The 17,001-nt window shown below is 51.2% G+C and overlaps 1 protein-coding gene across 1 annotated transcript; it reads left to right on the top strand.

Moving 5' to 3' along the window:
- The first annotated feature begins 4,861 nt into the window (after positions 1–4,861).
- Positions 4,862–7,343, top strand: SP9 (Sp9 transcription factor). Its single transcript, XM_047082500.1, has 2 exons — positions 4,862–4,882; positions 5,907–7,343. The coding sequence occupies exons 1-2, from the start codon at positions 4,862–4,864 to the stop codon at positions 7,341–7,343; spliced, it is 1,458 nt and encodes a 485-aa protein (XP_046938456.1).
- Positions 7,344–17,001: the final 9,658 nt, after the last annotated feature.

Below are 17,001 nucleotides of genomic sequence, written 5' to 3'. Positions count from 1 at the left end.
ACCCCTCTGTGGTAGTTGGTAAGGGAGGGAGGAAGGTAAAACTCCAATCTGAATAGGCCCCCCATAGTTTCCGAGTAATGCAGTAAACAAATCTATGATGTTGTTGAATAATCTTCCAATAATTGCAGTCATTAAAATCATCACACAGTCTACAGTCACCTTCCTTCCTTTGACACACCAGAGTCTTTCCTTTAATTGTTAATGCATTTTTGGCTCAGATAAACAGATCAAGGCAGGCTTAAAATATGAGGCCCAGATACATCTAGCAGCAGAAAATTAGTTGTATAGCAAATGTTTGGAGTGTACTTAATAGACTAGGGGTTTTCACTTTCTCCAGTAGACCTTATAGGCAAGAGGGATTTGCCTCTCCTGCCCCCTCTAAATAGGAGTAACACTCCTGAGGCAGAGAAAATATCCTTCCTGGCTCTTTTATTTGCCAGGGTTGGGATGGAATTAGGGCGTTATAGAACAAGTATTAAATGAAAGCTCAGCAGAAATTGTGGGAGAGTTCCTCAATTTTCAATTAATTTTCTCCATTCATTTGATCTCAAGGCTGGCGCTTTTTAAAACATAAATATGTGTTAGCTATAAAAGATTCCCTTCTAATCAAAAGCTGCATTTCATTTGCACCCACAACTGGCAAGCTCCAACTGTGGAAAGGATTCACTGCACTCAACAGGCGCTTCCGTCTGTACCCGCTTCCTTCGCCCTTGTTCATGGCAGGCGACTATGGTACACAGGGGTAGCCTTTTTTTTTTTTTTTAAACTCAAGTTATTAATGTATCTCCCCAATTCCCACACCGTGCTGACCTGATAATCACTGCTCTAGTGTAGATCATGCAAATGAAAAGCGTAATTAACTGAGCAAATGATTAAAAAAGGGAGCGCTGTGGCTTACCAAATAAGTAAATAAAGGCAGGTTGGAGGAGGACAGGTCAGATAAATGCTTTTTACGGGCTCCTCTCTGTTCCCTCTCCCCTGTCCCCGCCCCCGGGGTATCTCGGTCCTGGTGGTCGAGGCTTTGGCAGCAGCCAGCAGGGCCTGTGTGAAAACCTTCGGTTCCTCCTCCCCCAGCGCCTCCCCTCCCGCCCACATCCTCAAGTCTCCCCAGCACCACCTCACCCCACCTTGGTGCTGTGTATCCGCTGCTAACTCTGCGACTGGCCGAAGCCCCAGGGAGACTGGACAGTCACCTAATAGTTCGAATTATTCCGAAGATAGCTGGTCCTCCCCGTCCCCACCCTGTTTCCTGTGCATCGGGGAGAAGCATTTTTTTTTTTTTTTCCTGTAGTGTAGGAGCTCCAATCCTTCGGATCAGCGCTAATGACGGAATTGTTTCTCCGGCTTTGCCTTCTAAATGCAGCAACTTGAGCAGTTGCTCGGATCAAAGCTCTCGGGAGAGGCAAAATGGGAGAAACAATATTTGTTCAAAGGAAGTGAACTCTTCCCTTTAATTACCCTATTCTTCTTTATTAGGATTCCTACTGCTTTTTTATTTTTTTGCAAAAAAAAATTATGTTGATTTCCCATAGTGTATTTACGATGTAAATATATTCCAAGATGAAAACGTCACGGATCAATTGTAAAGGACCCGGATACATAATTTTAAAAAATCAGTTTCAGTGTATATGAGGTTCTCACCCCACTTTCGCTGCTCAGTCAGATTTGTTTATGCAGAATCGACATTTAATAGTGCTAATTGCACTCCAGTTAAATTGCCCTGATTGCAGAAAGGGAAGCAATTTTCGTGCTCTCTGTCTGGGTTTGGAAGAAATTGTTTTATATTCACCTCTTTATAAAGAAGTGGAGATAAGGCACCGGGGCCTTTGCACAAATTGCACTTAGGGGCTGACTGGCAGCATTCAGGCGCTATAATAGAGCATTATTTGGCCGTTTTGAATAATGTAAAGCGTTTGCTGAAAGCTATTCTCCCGAAAATTGCTTTAACTTTTAAAAGGGTGATGATTCACTCCAAACCAGGCCTTTGTTACATTGTCATTATTTCCCCAAATGTTTTAACAGTCAGCTCAACACTTTAGCATAACACATTGATCTTTGTTTAAAAACTAGATTTTTTAGAGGATGAAAAAATCTGTCACACGAAAAAAAAAAAACTGGACCTCTTTGGAAAGATCTCCTTGGGGCCCCACCTTAGAGTTACAGTGGCCGGGGTATCTGCCTGCGTTCGTTTGGAAGATTCCCCTAACTTTTATTGTGATCCGGATGCGTGTATCTAAAGGAATATCCGAGTACCCACGTAGAGAGTCTGACAGCTGGAACCACATTGAAAACGGCAGGAGGGGGAGGGGAGGAGAGGAGGAGAAGGAGAAGAGGAAGGCGACCAGGACTCCCGGAGCCCTAGGTACCAGCGTGAGCTGTTTTAAATGGTTGACTTGAAAATGTCACTAGTGCTAAGTGGCTTTTCGGATTGTCTTATTTATTACGTTGTCAGGTTTCCTTAAGGAGGGGGTGTGTTGGAGGTGGGGGAGGAGGTGGTAAGGGGAAACCTCTGCGCTTCTCCTACCGGGCTGCGGTGGGTGAGTCGGAAACGCCTCGCTGCCACTTAACAATCCCTCTATTAGTAAATCGACACGGAGACTCTACTGGAAGCCGAGACCGGTCTCCCCTTGCAGGGCAGAAGTCACCTGTTGGGAACGGCTCCGGGTCCCCCTGCCGGGCTTTCTGGCTCTTCCAGTCTGCCAGGATTCTCCCTTAACCTTCCACCCCGAGTCCCCCCCCCCCGCCCGGGGGGGGGGGCTTTTGACACCTTCCCTCCTCCCCCCGCGGATTTCCACCACAATCCCCCAGGGCTCAGTGCTCCAGCTTCGCCGCGCTAGTCTCCCGATTCTCCCCCTCTTTCTCTGTCACATTTTCCTCGGTGCTTTCGCCACCTTAAACTAAAGTGGGGGAGGGCACCTTTCTAAGCGAAGGTATTATAACGATAAGCAAAGAAAGCAATCCTTACAGCCCTCCCACCCACCGAGTGCACTGAGACGCACGCAGGCTCCATCTTAGGGCCGGGAGAAGAGCCACAGTGGTCGCACGTTTGGGCCAAGAGATATTGCAAAGAGGAGAGAAAACACTGGGGGCACAGTTCCACTCGTGCTCACTTACTCCCCTCTGCAACAACTCTTTTGCACCCAAGCATTTGGAGGTTGTGGTTTACAATGTCTCTTAAAAAGCAGGATGTGGGTTTGGAGGGGAATGCGGTACATTAAACCCGTAGTACCCAGGTCTGTCCGAGGACGCTGGCATTTCTGGTTCAAAAGCAGCTCCAACTGCCCTGAAGAAGAAAGACAAAGTGAGATCCAAAAAGAAAAACAAACAGCTCAGCGATTGCTGAGGGACTCTAGCACGCGCAGTTGTCAGTTTGAGGACACCTCTTTTCACACCGACAAGATCCGGAGAGGACTTCATGATGCTTTCAGCCTACAAAATGTGGAGGCGCCCACGTGTGGCCTTGTCCCCCGCACTCGCGGATGGAGGTCCCCGAGAGAGGCTCCTGGAGCGTGTCCAGGAAAGCAGTGCTCTGGATGGGGGAACCCATTTCTCAACACGGTGCCCTTGCTGTGCAAAAGAGCCTCTACAGGCCCAGGGGCTCTGGAGTGGGAGCGGGTTGAAGCTGGGGCAAGAAAACTCGACTCCAGGGTGAAACGTGACATGCAAATCTTCACCCGGTTAAACAAACAGCCGAGCAAGCTGCAGCTTCAGCGCGGGTGGCGGTGGGGGCGGACGCAGCTCACGCCGGTCTCTGTTTCCAAAGTTGTTACAACGTGAAAATAAGCGGCTTCGTGCAGCGTGTTGTATGGGCTGATGCCTCCCACCCCCACGCCAGCCCCCAGCGAAACCCGGCAGATAATCAGCACTTCCCACTGTTTAGTCGTATTTGACAACTGGGTTAACCTGGTATCTAGGCGCTGGCGAAACGGTACAAAGGGTGCCCTCAATTACCACTAGAAGCTTCTGGTGTGAGTGGCACTTGTATTACCCCCTGGGTCAGAGGCCAGAGCGACAATTAGGAAGTCACTTAGACCTCTGGGGGAAAATAGCGGGATGCGCAGGCTCCAGGCCCTCCCAACAAGTCTGTGGGTGTAGACCTGGACACAGAGGCCTATTTCTCTCCTCTCAGAGGAGTTGTCCTTTCGCGCCCTCTCCTCAATGTGACTCTGGAGTGGGTAAAACCGAATCCACTGGGGAAAAGGAACTGGGTAGAACACAATGATAAAATTGCGAGCGAGAATGATGGATTCCAGCTGAAGTTGTGCTGCGCAGGCGAGAGCTTAGACACACAAAGTGAGCGTTGACATTTCCGTCTTTACTTGGGCCTTGCCAGTGCGGCCTCCGCCAGGGCGCCCCCTCCCCTCTTGCCTTCTTTCCCACAAGTGGGGAGTGGAATCGGACTGTCAGTCCTAACTTGCATCATCTCGGGGTGGTTCGGGGGGCTTGTGTCTCAGTCTCAACGCTACTTAAACCTGGCTTAGTGCGTGAGTGTAAATTTTTAATTGCACTGTAATTTCTTCAGTCTCTAGCCCGCGGCCCCCCCTCTCCCCCCCCAACACAGCGCTAGCCGCCTTGACTGGCACGCGCCGGGAGCCCTGGCTTGGGCCCCTCGGCGCGTCTGATTGGCTGCGGAGCAGCTCCCGTCTGCTCCGCCTGCGCCCTCATTGGGCGAGAGGCGCAGCCAGCGGCACTTCAAAGCGGGTGCTCCTCGCACTTAGGCTGAGTTTAGCCGGCGGGAGCCCGGAGTCCGCTCGGCGCGAGCGCGGGGACGCGGGAGCTGCGCGGGATCGGAGCAGCCTTCCGGAGCAGCCGCCAGGCTCAGTCCCGCTCCTGGCCCCGCCGCGCAGCCTACGGACCTGCTATGGCCACGTCTATACTCGGGGTAAGTCGGAAGTGCGACAAGGCATTTGCTTGTTTTAACTGCAGCAAATTTTCGTTATGGCTTCTCCGCGTCCGCAGCTCCGGAAAAACTGTTGCTGCCGGACTGCAGCTGCAGCTTCAGCTCCTTTTAGCACTTTCCACATTTCTGGGACTGATTCTTTCCAAGTTATTGAAACCTAGGAGATGCCTTTGTAAGAAAATGATTTGTTAAGCTAGTCCTTTTTTTTTTTTTTTTGTGGCTTAAAAGAAAATCTAGAGGTTTCTTTTCTTCCCCTGGTGATTTATACCCCACCCCCCCTTGCTTCGGGGATTGTTGCAATTACGCGACAGTGGTGTTTCCAGAAAACAGCCTTAATCGTTTTTCAGTCCGTGTAGTCACGTTAACAAACATTTACACTTCTGTGGCTCCCCAGTTGCCTGTGACTTTGAAATCCATCGCTGGGTCCCTTCTCCTCGGATTCTTGTTTTCATAATCAAGGGTTTTTTTTGGGGGGGGGTGTAAACATTTAAAACAACGTTTTCTATTAAAAAGAGTCAAGTCGTAGTCACCCTTGGGAGGAGTGCCCCAAGTTTCCCCCGCCCCTGAGCCGCTGTTTCGGCCGCCTCCGCCCTCACCCGGTGTTTGTTGTCGATGTGTTTACTTCCGTGCTTTACCCGAAGGGCGATTTGGGGGCCTGAATGAGAGGATCGGGCTTACGGCGAGCGGGAGGCGAGCAACCCGAGTCCGGCCCTGCGTAGGGGTTGCAGCGGCTGAGACGGGGAGAACCGAGACATCTTTGATTTGTAGCCCCACCGGAGAACAACTTTCCAGCGCCGGGACCCTCACCCTTGGGATCGCCCTTGCCCCGTGCGGGGCGCGGCGCATCCTTGGCAAGCGCGCGGGGAGGAGGCGCGAGCCCAGGAGCCACGACCCCCCGGGACCAGTCGAGGGGAAACGAGGCTGCTCACGGGTGCACTTTGTGTCTTCCTCCCACTTCTTCCTGCCCTCCTTCTCCTTGCTCCCTCCCTCACCCCACCCACTTTAGGAAGAGCCGCGCTTCGGAACAACCCCGTTGGCCATGCTGGCGGCGACCTGCAACAAGATCGGCAACACGAGCCCGCTGACGACGCTGCCAGAGTCGAGCGCCTTCGCCAAGGGCGGCTTCCACCCCTGGAAGCGCTCCTCGTCCAGCTGCAACCTCGGCTCCAGCCTCTCGGGCTTCGCCGTGGCCACCGGTGGCCGCGGCTCCGGCGGCCTGGCGGGCGGCTCGGGCGCAGCCAACAGCGCCTTCTGCCTGGCCTCCACGTCCCCCACGTCGTCCGCTTTCAGCAGCGACTACGGCGGCCTCTTTTCCAACTCAGCGGCCGCCGCCGCGGCGGCGGCCGGAGTGTCCCCGCAGGAGGCGGGCGGCCAGTCGGCCTTCATCTCCAAGGTGCACACGACGGCGGCCGACGGCCTGTACCCGCGCGTGGGCATGGCGCACCCGTACGAGTCGTGGTACAAGTCAGGCTTCCACTCGACGCTGGCGGCGGGCGAGGTGACCAACGGCGCGGCGTCGTCGTGGTGGGACGTGCACAGCAGCCCGGGCTCGTGGCTGGAGGTGCAGAACCCCGCTGGGGGGCTCCAGAGCTCGCTGCACTCGGGCGCCCCCCAGGCCTCGCTGCACTCGCAGCTCGGCACCTACAACCCCGACTTCAGCTCGCTCACGCACTCGGCCTTCAGCTCCACTGGCCTCGGCTCCTCGGCCGCCGCCGCCTCGCACTTGCTCTCTACCAGCCAGCACCTGCTGGCTCAGGACGGCTTCAAGCCGGTGCTGCCCTCCTACTCGGACTCCAGCGCCGCGGTGGCGGCTGCTGCCGCCAGCGCCATGATCTCGGGCGCCGCGGCCGCCGCCGCCGGGGGGAGCTCGGCGCGCTCAGCCCGCCGCTATTCCGGCCGCGCCACCTGCGACTGCCCCAACTGCCAGGAGGCGGAGCGGCTGGGCCCGGCCGGAGCGAGCCTGCGGCGCAAGGGCCTGCACAGCTGCCACATCCCGGGCTGCGGCAAGGTGTACGGCAAGACGTCGCACCTGAAAGCGCACCTGCGCTGGCACACGGGCGAACGGCCCTTCGTGTGCAACTGGCTCTTCTGCGGCAAGCGCTTCACGCGCTCGGACGAGCTGCAGCGGCACCTGCGGACTCACACGGGCGAGAAGCGCTTCGCCTGTCCGGTGTGCAACAAGCGCTTCATGCGCAGCGACCACCTGAGCAAACACATTAAGACGCACAACGGGGGTGGCGGGGGCAAAAAGGGCAGCGACAGTGACACGGACGCCAGCAACCTGGAGACGCCCCGCTCCGAGTCCCCTGACCTCATCCTGCACGACTCCGGCGTCAGTGCCGCCCGAGCGGCGGCTGCGGCGGCGGCTGCAGCGGCGGCGGCGGCGGCGGCGGCGGCCTCGGCGGGAGGCAAGGAAGCCGCGTCTGGCCCCAACGACTCTTAGAGGCCGGGCGAGAGGTGCGAGCGAGCGAGTAGAGACACCGAGAGCGAGCGAGAGGTTCGGAGGGCCAGCGAGCGGGGCACGGACGGGTGGGGGCTCCAGTGACGCCCCCGGGCCAGCACGAAGTGCAGCAGCACCCGGCTGCCCGGCCGCTGCTTGCCGGCCAAGCCAGGAGCTCCCCTCTGCTATCCCAGCCCAGACGAGAATCGAACTCGTGATCCTGGAACAAAAGCAAACCACCCTCCGACACAAACAACACTAAAAAAACTGCACACAGACAGACATGAACACACACCGGAGACCTACAACCACAAGCACGCACATTCGCGCGCGCGCGCGCGCGCACGCACACACGCACACACACACAACACTCGCACAAACTTCTCGAGCGAAGAGCAATACACAGAAACGCTCCCACCTCCCTCATCGCCCCCCCCCCACTACCCTTCTCTTTCCTTTTCTCAAAAAACAAGCCACCACTCTGCAAAGGACTGTCAGAATATTTGAAAACAAACGGGACCTATAAAAACAGACCCTTTGTGTGGATTATATTATATATAAAATGCTCCAAGTCCTGCTTGATATCTACTTACAATGAGACTTTTTTCCTAAAAAGGAAGCATCAAAAAAGGCTTAAGGTGAGAAATTAAACTGGAAGTCTAGTGACAGTTTCTCTGTATTTCATAACATCTGTATAAATAGGGTTCAAAAGATTGTGTTCTTTTTTTATTTTCTTGTAAATGTTCATTCGAATAGAGGTTTTTTTTTTTGGTGAATTCCTGAAATTCAGGGAGTTTTTTTTTTTTAATTTTCTGATGCACTTTGTGAAAGTCAGTATATATGTAAAAGATATTTAAGATGTTGAGTTATCATTTCACTCACAAACACGTAAGTTAAGGTCATCTAAAGAAATTAAATGCGTTTATCTGTATGAAGAAAATCTTGACATCATATTTTCATTTTGGTATTATTAAAGGACTCTGAACAATACACTTCCTTTTTTTTAATCCTGTTCCCCTGTCAATATCCTTTATGTGGGTCGACTTTTTTTTTGTTGGGAAAAAATTCCTTTAATGTTAGTTTTAGGTAATGTAAGGTTTATGTGAGTTATAAAAGCCATAATACATATACGTTTTTGAGAAGTCAAAATTATTTATTTGTATATCAATAGTGTAAATTAAATTGGGTTATAAGAATGTGTAGTTGTATTACTTAATGAGAGAGCTCTCAAAAGGTGACATTTAAAAACTCTAGGAGCGCCTAAAATAAAACCAAGATCCTTGGCAGCTTTAACTGGGTAGGTGCCTACACCTCCCGGGAGGGGTCAGACAAAACTCCAGTGGGTTTGTTTGTTTTTAAGAAGCGATTTAAAAACAATCTGTGAAAGGAAAAAGCTTTTTAAAAGAAGTCTTTTAGCTCCCAAGGCCCTCTACGTTGGGAGGTGACTCAGGGGAATAAATCGCTAGAGTCAATACCCCGGAAAAGACATTTCATGCCTAAATGAAAATCTTGTTAAATGTTATTAATTTTGACTTAGAGCACACAGCAGCCCCCTGTGCCTTGTATTCCCTTATTAGGGATTCATGTCTTATCAAATATCTAATTAATCTCCTAGACATCATTTGTTCTGGCCAACTTTATCTCAGCTGGTCCACGGGGAAAACTCCAAATATTCTCCGTGACAAAGCTCCCTTGAAGATCTTTTTAATTGTCTAAATTAACTGCACCAAATTTGCATGTCAAACGGTAAAGGGCAACCTGAGATAAAATGTAAACGTTTTAAAAGCCCCCAAACTAAGCACTTGATTTGATAACTAGGCTTTTTAATGTTATGGAAGACAACTGCTCCTTTCCTTTTCAAAGACGGCTGATCTATGCAAATAGTGAATTGGAAATGCCTAGGTCCCCGCGCCGTCAAATGGCCCTCGCAGGTTATTTGAATATCAGTGGCGCTGCTTCTGAAAAGGTTCAAGGATGCTCTCTGACTTCTTTGTGATTACTCAGTGCGGCGTCTTATTCTGAAGAAAAAAAACTCAGGAATAATTAAAGGCTGGGATCAGGCCTGGGAACACATTTGGGACAGGAATCTCATTTAGACAGTCTCTTTCAAAATAAGGCACAGTTAAATTGACCAGAAGGCAATTATTGAAATGAAAATTATTTTCACTCTCTTTGTCTCCTGACCACCAACTTAACAGCCCCAGTTTAAAAGAGAGGGAGAAGAGAGGGAGAGACGAAAAAGAAAATTGGTAAATGAGATAATTTCGCAATTCGAAAATGTTAATTTAGAAAATAAAGTACATATTTACAGAATAAAAATATTTCGAAAAGGCTCCCCCACACAATAGGAAACAAAGTCAGCACCAGTGGAATTTTTAAAAAAATTATTATTACTGTCCATCTTGAGAACTTGAATGGAGGTTTGATTTGGGGGGAAGAAAAAATAAATTATTGTTATTAACAACCAACAAATTGTTTTCTCGCAAACTCTGCTCTGAAAAGCCAAGTAGCAAAGTGGCGATAAAACATAGAGCTAAGGTCCCCAGAGGGGCATTTTGCAGCGTGGGGTTCCGTGGTTTCTTCCCTATCCTCGTTCTTGCGGTCCTCGCAGCCTCGGTACCCCGCTCTTCTTCCTCGAGTTTTCCTCTCTGACCATGTTCTCTCCCCGCTTAAACAGCTCATAACCGGGACCTCGCAGCCCAGCCCCCCGCGCGCCTTCTGGGTCAGGCCCGGTCTTCTGGAGAAGCTGGCAGGGGTGCGTTTGCTCCGGGGGCTTTGGGCCGCGGCGCAGAAGGCCGAGAGAGGGTGCCGGGCGCGTTTGGGGACTGCGGGCCGGCGGCACGGAGGTGAGAGTGTGGTGGGTTTTCCTGAGGAAGAGGGCGCCCGGGCGTCTGTCCCAGGCAGCTTTGTTTCTCGTGGATAATAAAGGCAGATCAAAGGGCCTGGCCGTGCAGGTCCCGCTCCCCGCGCGGCTCCCTCCGCAGCCCAGTGATCAAGGCCTCTGCGCGCTGCCTCTGCCCCGAGGGTCAGCGGACGTCCATCACCGCGGCTCCGGGAACGGCGGGCGGTGGCCCGGCCCGAGAGTCCAGCCGGGAGACCAGAGCTCGCGGAACCCGCACCCTAAGGAAGCGGGGCCTCTGCTCCCTGGCCCAAACCGACAGGCGAAAACAGACCCCAGGCCTCCCAGCCTCCGCACCCTCAGCCCCAGGGGCCCCTGGGGGCGCGGGGAAGCCCGGACCTGAGCGGGTGGCTACCTGCTGAGGCCGAGCAAATTGGAGAGGGCGTGCGTGGGAGGGGAGAGCCCACGAGCGGGGAGACGAACTCCGTCTCCCCTTGAGAGGGGGCAGCGACTCCCCAAGGCTACTTCGGGGTTCCGGCGGGCGGCATGGGATGCTCCGGCCCGGGGCCCGGGAGGAGCGCGAGGCCGAGGGAGGGGTCCGGGCGCAGACCCGGGCGGGGACCGCGGCCGGGCTGTTGGGGCCGCGGCCGGGGTCTCTGAGTCCCGCGTGGCCCGGGTGAGGGGAAATGCGATTTCGTTTCAGCCGGTTTCTCCCAGCGTTTCCTGTTCTGTAGCTTCCTGCGCAGTGGAGGAGCGGAGAACAAGTTTTCCCCAGCCCTGCGCCCACCCAGCCCCCAAGCCCACCCTCCCCCCGCGGTTACCTTTCCTGGGTCTGTTTGGGCCCCCGTAGACTGAACTGGAGCCTACCTGATGAGGAAAAAGAAAAAGAGAAGAAAAGAGAGATTTTCTTTCGTCCAGGAGACACATCATTATTTTGGCGAGATTATTGTGCACCTGAACGGCGTGTCTGGACATTTCGTCAAATCGTTATAAGTCGCGTAAAATTGAATTTCTTTTTATTCAGATGGAAACTTTATTTATTTTAACTCTAATCTTATTTGCATCTATTATCTGTATTCACCAAGGCTCTCTCCCACTACAAAAATGCAGATGAAGTAAATCTCACATAAATCCCGCCCATTTGTGTAATTGGTATACTAAGTGTTTATTTTAAGTGAGAATAATTTAGCTACAAATTTTCTTAAGGAATAACATTCTTAACACATTAAAAAAAACTGAAAACTCTGATTTGCTTTTATGTTTGACAGTCGCTCTTGATTCCCTTAAGAGGAGCTTGGCGAGTGCGGCTCGCTGGCGCCATCTAGAGCTCCGGTCGGGGAAGGCCGCGCTGCCCGCCTGGCTTGTCGCTATTAGCGCCGGGAGACCGGCGTTTGCCGCGAGCAGCAGCAACCCAGTGAAGCAAGCAAAGAAAAGCGAGTTTTTGTGTACCAGGGGAGGGGGAACGAGCCTCGCTTTTGAGGGGCACTACTTAGCAATGGCCGGTATTGCTGCTTCCAGGAAGGCGGTCGTTTCTGGAACGTGCTAACGAAATACCCAAACAAAACAAACAAAATAACGCCCCGCTTGGCCCAAGTCTTAGAATTGCCGCATTTAACATGCCTTTCAAGGCAACTTCAGGTTCTTCCAACAACTCGGAGCTGAGCACGCTGGGCGCTGTCGGCGGCGACGTGGACCCCGGGATGGGCACGCAGCCGTGGGCTCAGTCCCCCGAGCCCTTGGCTCAACGGCCCGGTCGGCGAGGCCCACGGGGACTATCCAGGACCGATCGGAACCAAGCTGATTAAAGCAGGCTACCAGACCGTCCCAGGTCCCCAGATTCCCCTTTGAAGGGGAGGAACGCGAAGGACTCCGTAGCTTTCACCAGCCAGACTGGGGATTGCCGAAGCATCCTTTAGTCTTGCCGCCGCCCTCCAGGCTACTGTCCCTTCCGAGTCCGGTGCTGGGGGCTGCTGAGCAGCCCAGGGCCTGGAGGAGGGGCGCAGGGCCCCCGAAAGCAGCCAGAAGCCCCGAAACCCCTCGCCCCAACCCCTCCCGAAGGGTCTGCACTCCCTGCCGGCGGAAACTGACCCCTTTTGTCCCCACCTTTCCCCTTTGAAACCCAAATCTAAAATCGGATAACAGTTGGGGGCGTTGACCAATTTTCTCTCCAGTCTGTGCATCGCCCTCCCCCCGCCGCCCCTTTCCCTCCTCTTCCCAGTCCACTACCCCACCCCTCATCTTCAGACGTCGTGCGGTGGCTTCTTCCCCTCCTTTCTTGCCCACCCCTTCCCCTGAGCCTTTATTGTATTTTAATCTTAAAAGCTACACCTCCAAATTCCGCGCCCAGGGCGGCAAAAGCGCCGTCGCCCGCAACAGCGAGAGTCGGCCGAGGCACTGGGGCGCCGGGCTCCCCGATCTCCAGCCGGGGAAACGCAACGCGTTTCCGGAGACTCGCAGCCACCTTTGCAGCGAGTAACTCGGCTGGGTTTGTATTTGCTGTTTTAATACAAACCCCGCCGCACTGCCTATTTCAAAGATGTGCTAATTACTACTTGGATAGCAGGGCGCAAAGTCCTTGTCCATTTCCCAGTACAAAGTAGGTTGCTAGAAAATTTGAAATTGCCTTTCAGCCTAAAGCTGCCTTACCTGAATGTCATAATTACAGTAATTATGTACATCCAAATTACATGCTAATTAAATTAGAATCAAATCGTTCTAAATCGAAATCAAATGAGGTAGTGAAGAATTAATCAATGACAACATAAATAGAGAGCTTCCTTCAGAGATATTTATTGTAACGATCCAAGGAGGAATTTGATCTGAAAAAGTCACCTGTTTATTTACTTTCAAATTAGTAATCAGTTATTATCCCTTCTCCATAATTTTAACCGTTCAGTGTTATTTACCCCCACCCCTTCTAGACGCTGGAGTTTATAGAAATATGTATGAGGTAAATACATACAGACATGCCTACCCTATATGTTATTGATATAAATATATACAGTGTGTTTGCAACTCCTGTTAAGGGGAAGGTTTCAGAAGGTCCGTGGGGACACATTCCTCCAGGGCCTGTTCTCTGCGACCCAGGAAAGAAAAGCACCTCAGTTTTTAGATTTTCTAAGATCCCTGCACTCTCTTCCTTTGGAAATTCATATAGGGGATTTTTGCAATGTTTTGCAAACACCTAACCGTTTCTGGGTGGCTCACGTATAAAAGAAATGCAAAGTGATAGGGTGTCTTGCCCCAGTCCGTTTTCTGCTTGCAGGCTGCCGGCTGGAGGTGATATTTCCATTTTGCCCCAGGAGCCAGAGATTAGCGTCGGGGTCCTAAAGCGCCCTCTTCACCTGTGGAGCCGAGCGACGAGAGAAAGGCACTCGCTTTCCCAACCACCGAAGGCGAGTTCACCCTCCGATCTTCGCAGGAGACACGCGCCGGAGGCCGAGCGAGGTTAGGCGGGAACTGGCGGGCGAGGGCGCGCGGCGGTCCCAGCGGCCGGTCCCCAGGGCACAGCTCCCTCGGCCGGCAGCCTGGCAGAGTGGCCCGGGAATTTCTTCTGGGCAGGTTAGGGCCACAGGCGGGGGCGGGGGGCGGGGACCAGTGCTGCGGGCTAACCCGGACCCCTTCCCGTTATACTTAGTGGGTGAGGAGTCCAGCGGCCTCTTGACGCGGGAGGCCCATCTTCCAGGAAGGAGACACGTGCCCCCTAATTCTGCGCCTTACAGTTGGGCTTGAGATGCGATCAGAAGGTTGCCAGATGCATGTCTAGAAGGAAATCACCAAGCACAGTACGCTGGGGTGGTCGCCTCTGGGATGGGCAGGGCAACCCCAGCCCAGGACTCACTCCGTCCCCCTTCCAGCTTCCTTTGGCTTTAGGGCGAAGTCTGCACTGGTCAACACCCGAGGCCCCGGACCTCCCCTTCTCCACCCGCTCGGGGAGGCCTTGCAGCCGACGGGACTGGGGGGTTTCCGAGTCTACGAGTGGGGGGGAAGGCGGCTCATTGGCAGTTTGGGCCGGAGTGTGGGTTCCTTCTCATTATAAGCAGCTCCTGACTTTCATCCCGCACCTCGCTGTCTTTCTTACTGTTACGTTCGGAGGGATGCTAAGTGTGGCGTGAAGGGAGGAGAAAGGCGGGAGGTGATGAAGAAGAGTCATTCTCAGCTTCCTTTTCTGTCAGCAGGAGCCGGGTTTTAGGAGCCACGGCAGGAGAACTCTCAGTTGCCATCCTTCGCACTCCCTGACCTTAGAGTTCCCTCGGTCTTATTTGTCTCTCACAACTTTTAAAGAGCATTTCTTTTTGATCAAAACCAGCCTCCCCCCCCCCCAAAAAAAACCCGCTCCCAAGGCCTGCGTGCCTTTAAGGAGTGGCAACTACCAAGGTTTTCTAAAAAAAGCTTGCTGAAGATCCTTCAGCTGCTGCTGCTAGAATGTAGCTTTCTCCCTGATCTTAAGCACAGGCTGGGGGAGGGCGGGGAGGGGAGGCGGCCTTACTGAGCTGCGTCCCCCAGCGACTTCAGCCAGCCATTTGGCCCAGTGGCCGTTAGGTAAGGAGGGGAGTGAAATGGCTCAGGTGGATTCTGAAATCTTTGAGCTTCGATGTAAAGCAGATGAAATGCTCGGTAATTAAAGCTGGGAAACGCGGGCTCCCAGCAGCATGGCCTGATCTGCTTCCCTATCAGCAAGCAGTCTCGTGGAAGAACAGCAAGAGCGGTCTCTCCAAGCCTTACCGATAAAAAGCTTTCTTCAGCTTAAAACCGTAGGACTCAAAACAAGATTTCTACTCCACACTGCAAGGTAAGCAGACCTGCCACCACGCTGCAGCAACCTCTGCCCATTTTGGCCCATTTATTAAGTGAAATAGGGCCAACTCACCACACAGACATCCGGATAAACAAATGCGTCCTAACCTAGTAACCCGAGCTTTCCTGGCCATTTGTAAATCGACAGCACCTCCTACAGGAATTAATTTGCTATCGTGTTAAATTATGTTAAATGTTAGGCTAGGGGAAGGGGCGGGGGGAAGTGAGGGTGCCCCAGAGCTTGCTCCCGTGTTCCTCAAGTGCAGTCTGAGGCCCATGGACAAATGTCACTAGGCATACCCAGATTTCTTTACAAGAACTTCTCTAGGAAGGCTGAGAATGACCAATATAACCACACTTTTCTTGTGGTTTTCTAAAATATGTCACTGTGGAGGGCTTGTTTGGGTTCTTGGATCATAGATTTCTTAAATGGGGAGGACTCTTCCTTGGCTCTCAGTACTGAGGGGAGTCTCCACACCTACAACTAGATGGCCTTTTTATTATGGTGTTTATCTCTGTTTTCTACCTTGTATTTCAAAAGCAAAAGTAGAATTAGATGTAGTAACATTTTTTAGTTTAAAAAATCACTTTCAATTCCTTAAACCCTTATCATTAGGAGTACGCAGAGCAAGGGAGCCTCTTTAAAGCTACCATGTGAGGATTGTACGTGAAAATCCCTTCCTTCGGTTTCTGCCTTTTGCAAAGTTGGAATGCTAGCCCCTTGTGGGCTGTCTAGCACCCTTGGGTGACCAAAGCTGAAGGTCAAGTAGCAAACCAACATCCTCCATAATCACACAGGAACTTTTTGTACCATTAGATGGGTAAGAGTACTGGGGCTATTGGTAGTATGTGATAGTTTCTCAGTCTTAACAATGAAGGATAATTAAACCAGAGATGAAAAAAAAATTTCTCGAGGCCACTTTTTTTTTTTCATGGCCACTTATGAAGTTAAAAGTGGATCACGCTCTTGTGAAAGTCAAATGAAAGAAGTGTAAGAAATGACAATGTATTTCTTTAATTCACTTTTAATTACAGGATGCATTTCAACATTTCTCTTCATAAACACTGTACTGGTTCAGAAACCCTTTGAGACAGTTAAGTGTTGCATAGGTTTTGACATTATAAAAATTATAAAGTCTAAAAAGGCATAAGATAGAAAATAATCAGTGCAACACTGATGAACTCAAGGTGTAAATTAGCAGTCTTTATCAATTTCAAATGCATGCTTTTTTTTTTTAATGAAGGAAAGGGATCTTTGAGGTGCGCTAAGTTATTAAAGAATAGTGTAAAAGGAATTCAAGTTCTGCCCTTACCTCCAATTCTCTTAAAAATCTAAATAATCAAAGGGTTGCTTTATGCCTTTAGTTTCTTCTAAACCAAAGGACACCTGTGTATGTGTATATGCATGACAAAGGCTTATATATCAGACTAAATGCAGTGGTTTTTAACTCCTTTCAAACAGACTTATGGAATTTATGAAATCATGACCGTCAACCCTCAGAACCACGCAAACCAACCAACCCTTGCATTGTATTAAATGACCCATGTCTTTTCAAATGTGGAACCTTGGTAACAGAAATACCTTGTCCGCGATGCTGTAGTACATGTTTTTTGGAATTGCAGGTTACTTGCAATTTGTACCAAGTAATGTTTTCTATAGTTTACCATATCCTTTGAAACACAAGGGAAAATATGCAGCTACATTTAAATATGCCTTATATACCTATACTCATGAAAAACTATTAATACCTATACTCATGTAAACTATTTAATAGTTTACAATAGTCCATTAATGACATTACATAAATGCTGTAGCCTTTAGAAGTGAAGTCTTTAATACTTAGCTGTATGCCAGTCGTAGAAAGGCCATAAGTGGTAGGCAGAAGAATGGTCCCTTAAAGATGTACATGTTCCCATCCCTGGAACTATGAACATGTTAGGTTATGTGGCAAAGGGGAATTAAGGTTGCAGACAGAATGGTTGCTAATCAGTTTAAAGTAGGGAGTTTCTCTGGTGGGCCCAATC

This window comes from Lynx rufus, unplaced genomic scaffold (genome assembly GCF_022079265.1).
Source record: "Lynx rufus isolate CCGP_SWC_20201006 ecotype Redwood Valley unplaced genomic scaffold, mLynRuf1.p SCAF_2, whole genome shotgun sequence".
Taxonomy (NCBI): Eukaryota; Metazoa; Chordata; class Mammalia; order Carnivora; family Felidae; genus Lynx; species Lynx rufus.
This window is presented reverse-complemented; position numbering and strand designations above follow the sequence as displayed.